This window comes from Procambarus clarkii, chromosome 38 (assembly GCF_040958095.1).
Source record: "Procambarus clarkii isolate CNS0578487 chromosome 38, FALCON_Pclarkii_2.0, whole genome shotgun sequence".
NCBI classification, from domain to species: domain Eukaryota; kingdom Metazoa; phylum Arthropoda; class Malacostraca; order Decapoda; family Cambaridae; genus Procambarus; species Procambarus clarkii.
The window spans coordinates 14,241,060-14,260,279 of record NC_091187.1 but is presented as its reverse complement, the minus strand read 5'-3'; the positions used below and the strand labels follow the sequence as shown (position 1 = coordinate 14,260,279).

Genomic DNA, 19,220 nt, shown 5'->3' with positions numbered 1-19,220 from the left:
CTCGAAGAAGATTAGAAAGGCCATTAACAACTGAGCCATAGTGTGAAGTCAAAAAAACGACTTTGAAGAATTCATGGAAAAAAATGCTCACAGCTACAGTGAATGAAGAGGAAGAATAAAATATGTGTTATGAAAGATTTCATAGAAATGAAATCTGTAAAAAGTTTTGATATGCTGTGAAAATTTAGGAAAACAAGATGTGGTTCAATGGCTAGAAAGAGATGCTGATGACCCAGGAAAAGATATGAAGCACAAAGAATTTCTCGAGGCTGTTTGTAGTGAGGTGGATGAAGAGGACGACAATGACGATGAGGGATCAACATGACAACTAAATACAGTTTACTCATGTCTTCTGTTGATATGCTTATTAATTTTTCTTCCAACTGTACTAATTAATCCAGAAGCTGGAAATATGTACCAGTACTTGAAGCAAACCAAAGAGCTGATTCCATTTACCTGGGGTGAATGGGCCTCGAACCCTGGACCCCACGCGTGTGAGGCCAACGCTCTATCTCTTTTTCGAAGAGACAGGTCACCTCAGCTGATCACTTTTCAAATGATCATAAGAGAGACCAATGAACACAGGAGGCAAGCAAAATTTTATTCTTATTTGGTAAGAACACCAAGCCAAGGCCCTTCAACCAGTGATGCTTTGGCAGCTGACAGTCAAAGGTGACCTTGCCAAGCTCATGTACAGTAATTTTAGTGGTGTGTTAAGTTAGGTTATGTTATGTCAGGGATACCGGATCAACCAGGTTGTGACTCATACATCAGGCTGCGAGCAGCCGTGTCCAACATCCTGGTTGATCCATCCAGCAACCAGGAGGCCTGGTCGATGACCGGGCCAAGGGGGATAAAACACTCCAAAATCATCTCAAGGTATCTTGAGAGATTATCTTGAGATGATTTCGGGGCTTAGCATCCCCGCGGCCTGGTCCTCGACCAGGCTTCCTTTTTGTTACACACCCCCAGGAAGCAGCCCGTAGCAACTGTCTTTACTCCCAGGTACCTATTTACTGCTAGGTGAAAAGAAGCATTAGGGTGAAAGAAACTCTACCCACTTGTTTCCACCTCTGCCGGGGATAGAACCCGGAACTATAGGACTACGAATCCCGAGCGCTGTCCAATCAGCCGACAGGCCCCGATAGATAGGCTAGATAGATAGGTAACCTCAAGGTACGTAATTAAACATTCCCAATACCATCATCCAAGCAAATGAACTACAACAAGCTGAAATTTCTCTTGTAACCAAATTCTTTAAATTTAGTGTGTAGAAATAAGATTTATATAGGTTGTGGTACAACAAATTCTGAATATGTTCATTCCTGGTAATTCATTCCAGGACTTTCCTGGTAAGGATTCCTGCTTATCTAGCGAGGGATCCTTCCCATATAATCCTGATAAATGACAGCAGTCAGTATTAGTTTAACTCATTTCCACCAATTAAAATTTAAGCTTTACACCTCCAAAAGCCTACTTTTATTTAACTATGTGCAAAAAATTCAATACAAGTTTGAGGAAGTCTTACCCCTGTCTCCATAGAAAGCTTGGCCGGTTTCTTATTAACTGTCGCCCCATTTGTGGCAGTGCCAAAGCGGGCTGCACGGGCTAACCTTCTTGCTTCCTCCGTCATTGGAATGCCAAATCTCTCGGCTCTTGTTTCAATTGCCTGTTTGTACAACAATACATTTATCAATAAAATTACTTTTTAGAAATTCAACAAAAATGCACACATCAATACTTAATTATTAAATTATCTTTTCTAATAAATTTAAATATGTAATTTATGGCAGGTATTGTTCACAGCAGATAGAATTCCCTTACTATGCACTTGAAATAATTATAAAAAAAAAAAACTAACAATGCAGAAAGTTTAGGAAAATGGATGTTTGACAAGTGTAAATGGAAATGAAGTTGTCTTAGTAGATGACCACCCTAAGAGAGGTTCATTTCTATCAAAAGTTTTCTTGGAGCATAGATTCAACCATGCATAAAAGACAAAGGCAGGAAGACAAAATGGAGCAAGAGAATTTGGTAATGAATCTATAGATAGGATGTAAAAAATGTGATGAGGCTATAGACAGATGTAAAAGATGTGATGAAGCTATAGACAGATGTAAAAGATGTGAAGAAGCTACAGATACATGTAAAAGATGTGATGAATCTATAGATACATATAAAAGATGTGGCAGAGAAGAATAAAGAGAAGAATGTCTGTGGCAGTGCACGCCACCACAGGTTTTGCTGAGTTGTAAAAAATTAAGTTAAGTGGGAGATGAGTGTTCCAATTAGAGCAAGTGTGTGACAAGTGCTTAAATGGACAAAAATTAGAGACAATACAAGAGTCTATTGCACGGTACTGTATTACTAAAAGGAGTGAATAATAATCTGCCATTTACAACTAGTAAAAAAAAAAAAAATTAATATTTTTTTCAAAATGAACATATGAAGAAGACCAGTAGAACAGAATATAGACAATGGGCAAAATTAGAGAAGTTATGAATACATTAAAGATGGGGGAAGAGGTTATGGTATACATAACATTAGATGTCAGATGGCATGGCGGGCAAGTGGGGTGCCATGCAACTCGACAAAGGCCAGTGGTCCCTATATCTAAGAAAAAGGGTAAAATGGCTGGATGTCAGAACCATGAGGAGATTGGTATTCTTAGCATCCAAGAAAAAGTGTCTGTATATACAACTCATCCTCCTGAACAAATCCACAAGGGCCGTGACGAGGATTCGAACCTGTGTCCGGGAGCATCCCAGACACTGCCTAACGCAGTGCATCCCGGACGCAGGTTCGAATCCTTGTCACGGCCCTTATGGATTTGTTCATTTGATGCATCACGTTAAGTGTGATCTCTGTGTCATCCTCCTGTTTAGATAGTACTGAACCTATTGTGACACTCGTCAATAGTCACTAATTCGTACGTACTTTGCTATAAGATAATAGTAAACTGACTAGTACTGTAAATAATTCATTTAAAATAAATGAAGCTAAAACACAAACTTAAATATTCCTAGGCCTAGTATAGCACACATATGTACTATATTAGGCCTCAGATATCATGCATTAAGCCTAGGGAGGTTAGGTTAGTCTAGTCTGTCAAAGCAACACAAGTAAAAAATAGTTTTCCAGTTTGTCAAACTTAATAGTTCAGATTTCTACTTTCTAATTTTGTTGTATGTTAGTATATATAATATGGTCCTCATCATTAATATAAGTGCTACCAAAACAGGAGGCTGGGTTGGTATATAATAACTGCCCCAATCATACTAACTACTACTACTACTTTTACCTACCAGAGGCCTTTTTCCTACCACTGAGAGTAAGATAAATATATAACAAAAAGTGGGATAATGGAATAAATGTAGAGAACAGGGGCCAGATTCACAAAAGCACTTACGCAAGCACTTACTAACCTGTACATCTTTTCTCAATCTTTGTCGACTTTGTTTGCAATTATTAAACAGTTAATGAGCTCCGAAGCACCAGGATGTTTATAACAATAACAACAGTTGATTGGCAAGTTTTCATACTTGTAAACTGTTTAATAAATGTAACCAAAGCCGTCAAATATTGAGGAAAGATGTACACGTTCGTAATTGCTTGCGTAAGTGCTTTCTTGAATCTGGCCCCAGGTCACCATAATGAGGCTGAAACTAATGTCCCAACCCATACATCTGAAATGTGACGACACTTTGCTCCACCTGGACCCTTATCCAGGACCGACCGAGACAACGTCACAATTTCTTTTCATGTGTAGATTGAGTTATAGGGAAGAAATGATTTCAAGATGGACATGGTAGAGGATGCATGTGAAAATAATTTCAAGATGGTCATGGTAGAGGATGCATGTGAAAATGATTTCAAGATGGACATGGTAGAGGATGCATGTAAAAATGATTTCAAGATGGACATGGTAGAGGATGCATGTGAAAATGATTTCAAGATGGTCATGGTAGAGGATGCATGTGAAAATGATTTCAAGATGATCATGACAGAGGCGGCATGTGAAATTGCAAGATATGGTGGTAGAGGATGTATGTGAAAAGGATTTCAAAACGAACATGGTAGAGGCTGCATATGAGAATGATCTCAAGATCCTCATGTTCTTTAGAAATTTAAGAAAGACTACAACAAAGCTGATAGAACGGCATGCTAGGGAAATGATGCGCACACGACTGGTAGAATTCTACTAAAAACAAACATAATTTATATATATAGCAAAGAACATGTGCAATAGTTAATGAATCAATGAGTAATTGGTTTGACTTTAACAGGATTTATCCAGCCTTGCAAGGGTATACCATGGTTGGAGGAGTATACCAGGACTGCAGGAATACACTAGGGTTGTAGGAGTATATCTGTAGGATAGTGAAAAATGACCTTTTCTTAAATAAATAAATAAATAAATAAATAAATAAATAAATAAATAAATAAATAAATAAAAGAGTACTTAATCCCTGACAATTATGCCAAAAGATGGAAAAAAATTGTGTGTTTGCCACCATTTCTGAGCTGAACACCTGGTTGATACCTGGTTGATGGGGTTCTGGGAGTAGTTCTACTCCCCAAGCCCGGCCTGAGGCCAGGCTTGACTTGTGAGAGTTTGGTCCACTAGGCTGTTGCTTGGAGCGGCCCGCAGGCCCACATACCCACCACAGCCCGGTTGGTCCGGCACTCCTTGGAGGAATAAATCTAGTTTCCTCTTGAAAATGTCCACGGTTGTTCCGGCAATATTTCTTACACTGCTCTGAACTCTTCCACAAGGGCTCAAAATGGCCAGGATTTTCATAACTAATCAACTGCTGATGCTAGAGACATGATTTATGGCTCAAAATTTGCAGAATACTCATGTCTCTATATGTCTAACAAGGAACATGTCTATTTGAGCAAGAAAAAATTTATTGGCAAAAAAACAATTTGGGGGGTGGGGTGGGGGGAGGGGGACTGACAGTGGTGAAAGTGGCAAAAATCATCTTCCATTAGTAGGCGATATCATCCATCATAATGTTATTCACCTACTCTGTATGAGTAACATTTCCTCACCACCACCTCATTTATTTACATTTTGTTGAGAATTTAAAAAGTAAAATACCTGCTTGATGGGGTTCTGGGAGTTCTTCTACTCCCCAAGCCCGGCCCGAGGCCAGGGATAGTTATTTGGTAGTTAATGTTAATAGTTAGATAGTAAATGGTAGATAGTTCATGGGATAGTTATTTGTGGAACATTGGTTTCTGTTCAACCACAACCATTCCCTGGAAGCCTAAAAACTGTTTGCCAGATGGTCAATGCAAGAAGTTCATCTGCCAGTTCATCTGCCCTTTAAAATCGGTATAGATGTCTAGCCATCTTTCCACTGACTGGAGCTTATAAAAATGGCATTGTTGTATCAAGGGTTTTCATAATCTAGTGGGAAGTTAATCTTTTGACATCTCAAAGCGTCTCTTTTTCAAAATCAGCAACGTGCGCTGACGACGCATTCACCACCTTATCATGTCTCTCAACAGACTGGTTGTGACATGGATGAGTGAAGTGCAAAGGTTTTATTCCCGACTCCTCTATATCAAAACCTGTCAAGCAACCGATTGGCTGGAGGCTGTTGATGACAAAAATTTACACCAACCAAGTTATGGTAACATTTTGCCATCCAGTGTAATAATGCTGGTAGATGGAATTGGAATTAATGTTTTCTCACACTCCAAAAGAATCTTCCTTGTCATCAATATCAACAAATCCACCCTTAAAATTTGCATGAGGCAGAGTAAATGATGGAAATTTTCCCTGTACTGAAAGTACTTGAGCACACCCAACGTTTATATTTCTTCATCGCTCTCGTCCAACACTCCAACTAAGACATTTTCTGGGTGTGCAAAAATATGCACTTTTTTTTTGCACACCTTCAGAAAAGGTAGTAGGATCTCTCTTACTTTAAACGCTGTTTCCGCACAACATTATTTGACAACTGAGTAATTATTTGAATCATATTGAAAACGTGATTTGATGCACACATTAACTAGCTGTTGATTTAATTTCAAGCAAAGTTGGGAAAAATACACTTGAAAGCAGAATTGCACCCGAGATGCCAGGTTTGATGACGGTTTATCCGACACACAGAATTGAAGGATTCTGCAGCCAGGGTTAACTACTGTGAATGTACAATAGGACCAACCTCCAGATATTGCAGATCACTGTCCACTGTTCCCAAAATAATTGCTTAACATATTTTGTAAGCATAGTACTTATAGGATATGTTTGGCATTGACCTGAACTCTGAGTATCAACAAGTCTGTTGATACTGCTGTTGCTGTCTGTTGATACTGATACTGCTGCTCAGTCTGTTGTTGACCTACCTCAGGTCAACAACAGACTGAGCAGCTCTGGAAAATGGAGGTTTGATACTTGCTTGAATTGAGCAAACATGACATCTCCACTCAAACAAAAATTGAGTGGAGCAAACAAAAACTGAACTGAGTAAATGTGACACATCTCCACTCAAACAACCCGATATGTCCTATGAATGAGTCGGGAGTATTTGTGGTTCCATCAAGAGTCACACGCACACACAGGCGTGGCATAGGCGAGGAGCCTATGCCACGCTTTCTAACTTCAGAACTACTTTTAAATACATGGATGGCGATATACTAAAGAAATTATTCACGACTTTTGTTAGGCCAAAGCTAGAATATGCAGCGGTTCTGTGGTGCCCATATCTTAAGAAGCACATCAACAAACTGGAAAAGGTGCAAAGACAGGCTACTAAGTGTCTCCCAGAACTGAAGGGCAAGAGCTATGAGGAGAGGTTAGAAGCATTAAATATGCTAAAACTAGAAGACAGAAGAAAAAGAGGTGATATGATCACTACGTACAAAATAGTAACAGGAATTGATAAAATCGACAGGGAAGATTTCCTGAGACCTGGAACTTCAAGAACACGAGGTCATAGATTTAAACTAGCTAAACACAGATGCCGAAGAAATATAAGAAAATTCACTTTCGCAAGCAGAGTGGTAGACGGTTGGAACAAGTTAGGTGAGAAGGTGGTGGAGGCCAAGACCGTCAGTAGTTTCAAAGCGTTATATGACAAAAAGTGCTGGGAAGACGGGACACCACGAGCGTAGCTCTCATCCTGTAACTACACTTAGGTAACTACACACACGGCGCAATGGAATTGCATTGGTAATTAGAAGGCAAATAAACTACTGGAGTTGCTTACGTAACAACTCTTCTGAGTCTCGCATGCACCCACCATACTTGCCAGTCACATAGATGCAGAACCGTCAGTACCAACAATTGCAAGATTATTGTGTAATTCAGTGCCCTTCAGGGAATTAAACAGTTCTTGCAATAGTTCTGCCCTTACTATCATCAGGAGAAAAGTAAGCAAGGTAATATTCACTTGGTTCCTCAACTACAGAACACTGCTCTTCAAGCAAAGTATATTTGTTATGGTTATATTGAAAACTTAATTTCAAATATAATTTAAATTTACACAAATAAATCAAAATAATAATAATAAAGAAATCAAGATTCAAAGGTGGATTTTGACCCATGCCAATACCCACCAAAACTATTTTTAGCTAATAACTCTTTACTTTGCACAAGTAGAGATAACATTCCTCTTAAGACATATAGAAACACAAGGAATCAGCAAATTTTGAGCCATAAATCATGCCTCTAGCACCAGCAGTTGGTAGGTTATGGCCATCCTGCCAATTTTTACCCCCCCCCCATCCCTCTGGACATGTTCGGAACAATTGCCAGCCCAAAAATGGTGGCAAACACCCAAAATATATTTTTTCTAACTTTTGCCATATATGTCAGGGAATATGAGCTACACTTTTTTCAGTTCAATTATCACTCCACCCTAATATACCAGGGTTGCAAGAGTATACTAGGGTTATAGGATTATACTAGGGTTGTAGTATACCAGGGGCCAAATTCACTTAGCAGTTACACAAGCACTTACGAACGTGTACATCTTTCCTCAAATCTTTGAAGGCTTTGGTTACATTTATTAAACAGTTTACAAGCATGAAAACTTGCCAATCAACTGTTGTTATTGTTATAAACAGCCTCCTGGTGCTTCGGAGCTCATTAACTGTTTAATAATTGTAAACAAAGCCGCCAAAGATTGAGAAAAGATGTACAGGTTCGTAAGTGCTTGCGTAACTGCGTCATGAGTCTGGCCCCCCAGGACTATTGTAGTATACCAAGGGTGTAATATATGACAGTTGCAGGCATACACCAAGGTTGAAGGAGTATACCAGAGTTGTAGAAGTATACAAATGTTGTAGAAGTATACCAGGGTTGTTCGGAGCAAGCATATAAATAACTGTATTTTAGCCATTGGAGAAAAAGAGTGAATAACTGTCTACAAAACTTGTAAATTCCTGAGAATTTAAAAATCGCTGGGAAAGTCAGGGATGCATGTTTGATCCCACCAATATTTTCTCAGATACATTATATTCTTGTGATTTTTTTTTTTTTTTTTTTTGCACCACGAAGATTCCTATCCGTCATGTTTATACCCAAGATAATGCTCACATTTTTTTCGCTGCCACTGTCAAGTTTGATGATTTTCTTGGCCGAGGCACTCTCATCCGGCCCTTTTTCTTCTTCCTGGCTAGCTGGAGGTTCGTTCTCTGTCTCCGCCGCTTCCACTACCGTGGTGGGAGGCGGCTCTAACGGTGGCGCGGACCTCTTCAGGCTTATCTTCTTCTTCTCGGGCTGTTCCAAAAGAGCCGCCTCCTGAAATCATTGAATCATTCAAAATTACTGAGGCATAACTTTGTGAGAAGGCAAAGTACAGAACAAAACTGCAACAAAAAAATTACTACTAGGAGCAAGCACTCGGCCCAAAATGACTACACAGCATACAAAAGGAATGCAAGGACAAAGAGCTGGGATGTGAGGACAGGGACGGAACAGTGTCAAACCTCTTGGACCATCGGGGATTGAATGCCAACTCTGCAAGAAACGAGGCCATCCCCATACTGACCCAACTTTTGGGAAATTTCTCCCACCTATACATATATTTTTGTGCATACAATTTAAATTATTTAATCACAATGAAGATTCGTCTTCTGTTTGTGTCTTACAATTAATTACATCTAATTACAATTTATTTGTAACCTTAAACCAGAATAATTATGAGTAATTATTCTGGTTACATTACTTTGATAAATTAAGGGGATGATGAAATCCCTGTGACATATATGTATGCCACATCTACAAAGAGTTAATAATTGAATTAATAAAATGGATTCTTCATTAAATATCTATCAAACATAACTTTGATAGTATTAGTTGTTTTAAAATTATCCCAAAAATTTTTGTTTTATATATACGTACAAGAGTTCTTACATTCTTGTAAAGCCACTAGCACGCATAGTGTTTTGGGCAGGCCCTTAATCCTAATAATTAATATTTGGGTTAATATACAGTATAATTATTAATTAACGAGACTCTAAAAGAATCCAACTCAATATTCCTTCTTTCCCAAATTCAACTAAATATTCAAGTGTAAATGAACGGGGTTGGGGAGAAGGGAGCTGTCTTGGTTACAGCCAGCAAACACTATAGACAAGAGCGGTAGTAGCCAAGAGTTTTCTTCACCATTAATCGTGTGAACATCGTGGTGCTTTATCATTGCTGCCAGAATTGGTCCCGTCGATTCCTAGGAAGTAGTTGTTCCGGTTTCACCAAATTGTAGAATTTGGCCATTTTCTAAGTAGACTGTAGTGATACGGGTTATGCTCTTAACTAATGATAAATAGCACACAAGCATCGTAACCAATTTCCCTTAAAACATTTGTATAATCTAATGTCATGCCTTGTTGCTTACTACATAATAACTCATTGGCAGGCTCAACTGATCTCCACACAAGAGAAGCCAGACGCCAGATAATATTACGACGTGGTTACCTTGCGATGATTTCGGGCCTTAACATCCCCGCAGCCTGGATCCCGACTAGGCCTCCTGTTTGCTGGGTGGTCAACCAGGCTGTTGGATGCAGCTCCTCACAGCCTGACCTGTAGCCACTGTCCACGTGACAACCCTTACTAATTGATGATGTCTTGGCAACATAGGATTATATCTACTAAACAGCTGAGTTGTAAACGTTTTCACTAACCCAAGGGCAGAGCAGGTTAAATTAGATAAGTTTAAATTAATAAAGTAAACATTAGTAATAAATTCATATTTAATAACTTGCTCTATTCTAATCTTACTTACAATACAAGTCACCTAAGATTGTGGATTTATTTGCAAAAAGATTTATACAAAATACAGTCCACTAAGCAACCAATTGAGTAACCAGTTTATTATTGAAGTAAAATTCAAATTCAAAGAAATAAATCAATTCCTGCAAATATTTCCCAAACAATTCAAGTGGTTGGATACAATCATGTGTAAAAGCTATGAATATGGAAAAATAATAAGAAGAATCTTTGACAGATGTAATAAAAATGAAAAATGGATATCCATATTCAAATTCTACATAGGGATGAGTTGTTGCTTGTTAAAAGCACATTTATGAGCTGCAGTCTACCTGAGGTAATATGACCTGCTGCAGGACAAACAGGATAACCCCTTTGGTTTTGAGACGAGACATTAGAACGAGATCCTCCTCCTCCTCCTCCTCCTCTTCGTTTACTACTGCATACCCTGGAAACACAAACCGAAACTATCTCTATTTTCCGCTTGTTACAACTTGTAATAAAGATGTTACATCTTGGCTTAGCGTGTTTATGACGTATTAGAATGTTGTTACAACTCGCTATATTGGTTGTTATAACTGGTTAGGTGTAAAAACTTGTTCGAACGTTGTACCAACGTCACAGTTTCGGTGTGTGTTTGGCGGGTAGATTACATAAAAACTCCCTAAACCTTCCAGAGTTTAACAGTGCTATGGCATGCCACCCAGATTCTCCAGTTTGTGCCTACATTTTCTTAACTTGTCTTGTCTAGTCTTATCTGTGTCTTGCTGACAAAATGTAACACTAAGAGATGCATCAATATTCTCTCATTCACAAATGCTTCAAATTTGGAGCTTTCTTGACAACTGTCTCTTTTATGATTATTTACCTTTGGCTTGCCAATTAGCACACCCGCAGAAGTAGCTACATATCCATAAGATAGCAATTTTCATAAGCATTTCTTCAATCAGCTGCATATTTTTAATTACATGTAATTTGCCAAGATTTGCAGACAAGACTATTGCATCATTTAACTTTGCCAAAAGATTTTATGACAATATTCTGTTTTCAAAATTGTTCCTTAGTCTAAAAATGCCTTTTCCACTCTATAATGAACTACTATATAATGAAAGACATGATAAAAATTTAAGTATCTCAACTAAATAAAATCATTACAGTACTATATACAGTATGCTACATGCCCCAAGTAAAATAAAAGGGTATTTTTGAGTTTTTTGTTTTGTAAAATTATTTGAGTTTTACTTATTTAAAAAAAGCTAATATACAGTACTTTTAACTTTAGTCTAGAGAAAGAATAGCCCATTCTCAAGTAAGTTACATACATCTCGTACTCTTATGTTCCCGCCTAAAGCTGCCTCCTCCTCTTGGGGAGTCAATTTCCCCAACTCCGCAGCATCCATATCTTCTCCACCTAAGATCTCCTCTTCGTCGAAGTCCTCGTCATCGCCTTCAACTTGACCAAGCTCAACATTCCCTCCTCGTGGGAAAAACATACAATTAAAATACAGGGTACTGTACTATAATAATTATAATAAATGATAAAGTACTATAAATAAGTACTGTACTGTAAATTATAAGGTGAAACTACTTCTTCAATAACATTTACTTTCAATTTGGTGAATCTCTTCATCATCACACAACAGACATGAACAAATCCACAAGGACTGTGACGAGGATCCTCGTCACGACCCTTGTGGATTTGTTCATTTGATGCATCACGTTATTATGATCTCTGTGTGTGACAACAGACATCTCAAACAAAGCAGAACCACTTGACTATTTAACAAACATTGATGGATAATGAAGCTAGGTTCTCAAACAACCCAAGACTTGGTGATAAGCACAAGTACAATGTTTACCTTCTGAAGGAAACTAAGATGTATTGCATATTAGTGGCTTTATTTAATTAGCAACCCCTATACCTACAAATACATCTCTGCAATATGGCATGCATATGTTATGAAATTTGTTTTGATAATTATTACCATGTTGCCATCTGTATCATAACATTTAATACAATTCTGATGTTTTGAGAAACACAGAACAGAGAAACTTAAAAAATCTAAACCACATTAAAATAGAAACCAAAAATCATGAAAGAGTTTCGTAAGCCTTCCAACTAAGCATGCATCCTAATCAAGTTAACATACAATATAAACAAAACCAAAACAGCTCACCACTTCCTATTGCTTCCTGTAATCTCTCAATAAGCTCGGTCTTATTTCCAGCTACTGATAATCCCCGAGACTTCAGCTCCTTTTTCAGGTCAGCCACCTGCAGAAACAATGGATATAAATTGAACAAGTTTAGATTCAGGAAAGACCTGGGTAAATACTGGTTTGGAAACAGGGTTGTTGATTAATGGAGCAAACTACCAGGTAAAATAATAATGAGATCGCTGAATTGTTTTAAGTGCAGGCTAGACATATACAGTACATGGGTGAGTTCAGGTCGATATAAAAATGAGCTGCCTTGTATGGGTCTTGTAAGGGCCATGGACGGAAAAAAAAAAAATCGAAGAAATTGCATGCTCCAATAACATATTGAAACATGAAAGATTTGGAAAGATATATAAAATAAAAAGTAATAATTTTGTTTACTGTGCCTTGGGGCATGCTTACAAAAATACTGTTATTAATGTTAGAGCCACATTAAAATTAAGGGGCTATATTGAATGAAATTTCTTATATTTTCAGTCCTTAAATTGTTGGATAACACAAGACATACACACACCTAGAAAGATGAATTATTGGTAATAAAGAACATGTCCACAAAAACTAAATCGACACAAAACACCCAGTTTCTGATATCGGGCTGCCAAAACAAAGTATTACACGTTATCCCTCCATTTGACTGATAATGGACCAAAACATACTGCTTGTCATCTACTTGATGGGGTTCTGGGAGTTCTACTCCCCAAGCCCGGCCCGAGGCCAGGCTCGACTTGTGAGTTTGGTCCACCAGGCTGTTGCTTGGAGCGGCCCACAGCGCCACATACCCACCACAGCCCGGCTGATCCGAAACTTCTTTTAGAAAAAGTCCAGTTTTCTCTTGAAGATGTCCACGGTTGTTCCGGCAATATATCTTATAGTCGCTATACTGACACACTATGCTACTGTGCATAAAAATATCAGGCCTTAACAGCCAGTAGTTCCCATGGAACGAGCAACGGAACATTCATTATGTCTGTTGTAAATACAATTCACGGACAGTGGTCACAATGGTGGCAGAACATTTTGAAAGCAATAACAGTACAGTACTAGTACTGTATATATATACACTGTACTGTAAACTGCATATATACAGACACAGACATACAAATGTATACACAAATATACATGAGTAAGGCCTACCTAACTCAATGTTCTTGCGCATCTATTGCTTTCTGTACATAAAACAATGCAATAAGGACTGTTCTTGTATAAATAACATGGAAGTGTCAATGGAATAAGTGATCACATTCTAGAACAAGCAAATTTTGCATGGAGTCTAAATTTCTTTTAAGCCTTTTTCATGTTTATTTATGTGTGATTTTAGTACATCCGTGAAAAAAAAAGACCCCATATGGTATGGAATGTGCAGTACAGTATACAAATGCTATTGATATTGGAAGGCAGATTATGGTCCCCATAACCAAGGCTAAAACTCTACACAGGGTTGTGGGGAGCAGTGATAACCCTGGAAACACAAACCGAAACTGTCTCTATTTTCCGCTTGTTACAACTTGTAATAAAGTTGTTACATCTTGGCTTAATGTGTTTATGACGTATTAGAACGTTGTTACAACTTGCTATATTGGTTGTTATAACTGTTTAGGAAGTGTTAAAACTTGCTCGAATGTTGTACCAACGTCGTAGTTTGGTGTTTGGCGAGAAGTGCAGTCGGGTTACAGCCGATAAGACCAGGCTTCGGTTCCCATGGCAAGGCCTTTGTGCAATGTTGACCAGACTACACACTAGAAGGTGAAGGGACGACGATGTTTCGGTCCGTCCTGGACCATTCTCAAGTCGATTGTGAATGGTCCAGAAACGGACCGAAATGTCGTCGTCCTTTCACCTTCTAGTGTGTGGTCTGGTCAACATTCTTCAGCGATGCTATTGTGACTCATCGCCTGCCTTTGTATAATGTTTCCTTTCAACTGCTGCATCTGTTCACCTGGCAGTAAATAGGGAGTAAAGCTCCTATTACTGGTACATCCTTGTTAGTAGTCAGTAGTTAGCTAAGAGGGACTTTCCATATGCCTAAATAAGGTTTCCTGTCCCTGGCTGTGGGAACCATAAGGTGAATTAATTCTGATATGTATGGTAACGTTACTGACCGAGTGATGCATGCCACATTACACACAACTATCATTCCCTTCATTATCGACTCATTCCTTTCCAACAGTTACACTTTCCTGGTTGAGTTTTGTTATGTTTGGGTAATTTAAGGTATGGAATGAGTTTAGAAGTGGGACTATTCATAAAGCAGACCTTCATGCTATTACAAAAATTGGTTGTAAATTCTTTAATTTCATTAAAATTAAGCACTCTTGAAACTTTTGTCTTTTCATTATACTGGCCGACGTACAATAACCTGCATTTAATGTGTTGGAATGTGGTCATTTCACGCATCTGGTCTTCATAAGGATAGGAATCATATCATACATTAGACAGATTGCCAACCTAACCTAACCAAGCCTAAGCTAATACATTTTAACCTAACGAAATAAGCCATTTTGACAATCGAAAAACAAACTTTTTTGGGCTGTCTTGCGTATGATTCAACACTACTCCCTCTGTAATGTACATCAACAAACATAACTCAAATGCTGTTGATTTGATACATGGTAAACATTTTTGACCATCAGTACCAACAAGGATATTTTTGCACCATGAACCTCCTACCTTGAGGTTATCTTGAGCTGATTTTGGGGCATAGTGTCCCTGCAGCCCGGTCCTTGACCAGGCTTCCACCCCCAGGAAGCAGCCCGTAGCAGCTGTCTAAACTCCCAGGTACCTATTTACTGCTAGGTGAACAGGAGCATCATGGTGAAACTCTGCCTATTCGTTTCAGCCTCTGCCGGGGATCGAACCCATAACCTTAGGACTACGAATCCTGAGTACTGTCCACTCAATAATCAGGTCCCTCAAACCAATCCTAGCAAATAGTAGTAATGTCTTCCAAGAGCCAGAATCCAATCAGCACAGTACCCTATGTGCTTGCAACTAATATATGTACAAACTTTATATTTGTCAGGATTCTCTAAGTTTATTCTTTGCTGATTTAACAAAATATATACTCATGGGGGTGCTAAATAACTTGGATATAGATCTCTGGGGTGTTGCATAACTTGAATATGGACCTCTGGGGTTATCTTGAGGTTATCTTGAGATGATTTCGGGGCTTTAGTGTCCCCGCGGCCTGGTCCTCGACCAGGCCTCCACCCCCAGGAAGCAGCCGTGACAGCTGACTAACACCCAGGTACCTATTATACTGCTAGGTAACAGGGGGCATAGGGTGAAAGAAATCCTGCCCCATTGTTTCTCGCCGGCGCCTGGGATCGAACCCAGGACCACAAGTCCAGCGTGCTGTCCGCTCGGCCGACCGTCTCCCGACCTCCCGGGGTGGACATAACTTGGATACAGATTTCTGGGGTGCTACACAACCTGGATACAGATCTCTGGGGTGCTACACAACCTGGATACAGACCTCTGGGGTGCTACACAACCTGGATACAGACCTCTGGGGTGCTACACAACCTGGATACAGACCTCTGGGGTGCTACACAACCTGGATACAGACCTCTGGGGTGCTACACAACCTGGATACAGACCTCTGGGGTGCTACACAACCTGGATACAGACCTCTGGGGTGCTACACAACCTGGATACAGACCTCTAGGGTGCTACATAACTTGGATACAGACCTCTAGGGTGTTACATAACTTGGATACGCACCCTTGGGGTAATGTACAACTTGGATAATCTTCTGGTAAGGTAGTTATTCAAAATCCATTTGCAAACAATCTTGGGCTCGATGTAACCTGTACCCATATACAAGTCATTTTGGACCAAGATGGTTTGGCTTCAGATTTTAAAACCTACTTAATCATACCCTACCTCAGCTAATAATAACCAACCTAAGCTAATAATAATACTCAAATACAATGAAACGTGACTTTAATAATTAAAAAAAAGAGGGTTTGATGAAATGCATTTGCACGATTTGACCATGCCCTGTGCCCGATGCATTCTTTGGACACACGCATTTCGATGGTGCAGTGCCCATTGGGTTATGGATACAATATTATCTATAATTCTAAAATGATTCTTCACACAATTCTTCAACTGCTCCTGAAGAAGTGATACAAACAGCTCTCTGAGACATAGGAATGTTGACACCATACCCTACACAATACCGATTCTCACTCACTGAACTGGTTAACATTCACAAAGTAAGATTACTTGGATACAAGCTATATTGTATGCAAAACAGGTTGACAACGGATTTTAAAATCTACCTAACCTAAACCAACCCAAACCAATATGCCTTACCTAACCCAAACCAATTTGCCTTACCTAACCGAAACCAATTTGCCTTACCTAACCGAAACTAATTTGCCTGACCTAATCCAAACCAATATGCCTTACCTAACCCAAACAATTTGCCTGACCTAATCCAAACCAATATGCCTTACCTAACCCAAACAATTTGCCTTACCTAATCCAAACCAATATGCCTTACCTAACTCAAACTAATCCACCTTTCCTAACCCAAACCAGTAAACATAAACAAGTAACCATTCTAACAGGACTTCGACAAGGCTCATTTTGATAGTGGGCAAATTAGCCTCGTCGAAGTCCCGTATACGATTTGACCACACCAGCAGGTATGGACATTTGCGACCTCTAAAAGCAAATACAATCCACCACCAGACGAGAACAACTACCTTAACTGACTCAAGGCAGAGTTTCAAATTCCATTCCAGAAAATGCCAAGCTATCCACTGGCTCCTGGTGCCTCTCTAGTTCCCAATGCCTTGACCTTCTAAGGTACTGCTGCACAACATTAAGATAGATACCGTGATTGCTGGGCCACACACTGTGGTATTTGAGTACTGTAGCAAAGCTTGGCACAGAGCCACGAAGTTTCTGAAAGCGGCAAAGTGATGCGGCTTCAACCTTCCTCTCTCCCTTACCGATTTTCCGCCATATTTACGCTTTGTACCACACTATAACGAAATCCCAAGAACCCTGAACATCTGGTTTGCGTCTCTACGTCACCAGAGGGTGAATTAAGATCAATACAAGGTGTATTTTCGGATAATTTGGGCTTACCTTCATTTTAGACAACTGTGTAGCGTCCTCCATGTTTGTTACTTGAGGGACCCGGAGTCTAACGCTCGCCCGCCTCTACCGACGATTTCTCTCTGTCGTTTAATTAAAATTTAATTGTAGCTTTATCATAGCTCCGATATGTGGATAAATGATTTATTTCTTACTTATAATCTTTAAATAATGAAATTAATTTCCTCGAGAGAAGTGGTATATAAAGCGTGTGCTTGGCGCTTCGCGTGCTTGCCATATTTATATATAATTTTCCTTGTTAAGGGAATTTTCCTCTTTAAGTGTCTTTAGCGTCTATTATCATGCACAAAACTTAAATTGAAACTTTGTTATTAATAGGGCAGAAAGTTTAATGGAGAAATAATAAATTGCCGAATTTATAGGATCAAAAATAATTTGTACGGAATCTGGCACTATGCCAAGCGATTGAATAAAATATAATAACCCATATAATTTCTCTCTCTCTCTCTCTCTCTCTCTATATATATATATATATATATATATATATATATATATATATATATATATATATATATATATATATATATATATATATATATATATATATATATATATATATATATATATATATGACTGAAAACTCACACCCCAGAATTCTTTTCTTCATTGAATTGAAAAGAATTGAAAAGAACAAGCCATTCAGGCTTGTTCGCATATATATATATATATATATATATATATATATATATATATATATATATATATATATATATATATATATATATATATATATATATATATATATATATATATATATATATATATATATATATATATATATATATATATATATATATATATATATATATATATATATATATATATATATATATATATATATATATATATATATATATATATATATATATATATATATATATATATATATATATATATATATATATATATATATATATATATATATATATATATATATATATATATATATATATATATATATATATATATATATATATATATATATATATATATATATATATATATATATATATATATATATATATATATATATATATATATATATATATATATATATATATATATATATATATATATATATATATATATATATATATATATATATATATATATATTGGTGTATACTGACAGCAGGTTTCCTTTTATACATGTCTCATTGAATATGACAGCATATTCCGTATTTAATATTTTCTAATTTAGGGCTTCTATCCCTCTTACTAATGCTCTTGCATCAGGGTTCAGCTGGAAAAGGAGTTCACCAAAAGTCATGTTGTTTTCAAGGTGAAGAAAAGAATTGAATAACAGAAGAATGTATTACATTTACTATAAACTCGCACGTTTCGAACCTTCATGGTTCATTCTCAAATGATAAGAAATTACGTTGTTGTTTAAGATTCAGCTACTCGGAACAACACGTTCCAATTAGCACGGGCTATGGTGAGCCCGTAGTGAACTTACCTGGCACAGGAGCGGGGCTGTGTCCCTGAAGAAATTAGAGAGAGAAGATTAAGCCACCCAAAAGGTGGCTTGGGCATGAATAGCCCATAATTGGTGGCCCTTTTGAGCCATTTCCAGTATCAATAGATGATACTGGAGATCTGTGGAGGTGCGAATGCACCCTGCGTGACGGGAGATGTCTCCTT

At 38.0% G+C, this 19,220-nt stretch overlaps 1 protein-coding gene across 6 annotated transcripts in view; it reads right to left on the bottom strand.

The window, feature by feature from the left end:
* Nucleotides 1–17,680, bottom strand: part of LOC123771905 (uncharacterized) — a 48,132-nt gene extending 30,452 nt beyond the window's left edge. Inside the window, exons 1-5 of one of the 6 annotated variants that reach the window (XM_069337751.1) lie at nucleotides 17,548–17,680; nucleotides 12,406–12,502; nucleotides 11,551–11,705; nucleotides 8,555–8,758; nucleotides 1,529–1,669 (exon numbers count right to left, since the gene is read on the bottom strand). In XM_069337751.1, coding sequence (XP_069193852.1) covers nucleotides 1,529–1,669; nucleotides 8,555–8,758; nucleotides 11,551–11,705; nucleotides 12,406–12,502; nucleotides 17,548–17,580 — 630 coding nt within the window. In that variant the 5' untranslated portion in view covers nucleotides 17,581–17,680. Of the gene's footprint in view, nucleotides 1–1,528; nucleotides 1,670–8,554; nucleotides 8,759–11,550; nucleotides 11,706–12,405; nucleotides 12,503–17,159; nucleotides 17,179–17,291; nucleotides 17,404–17,547 lie in introns of those variants that run through there. The other 5 variants (XM_069337752.1, XM_069337755.1, XM_069337756.1 and 2 more) reach the window with 5 other exon arrangements.
* Nucleotides 17,681–19,220: the final 1,540 nt, after the last annotated feature.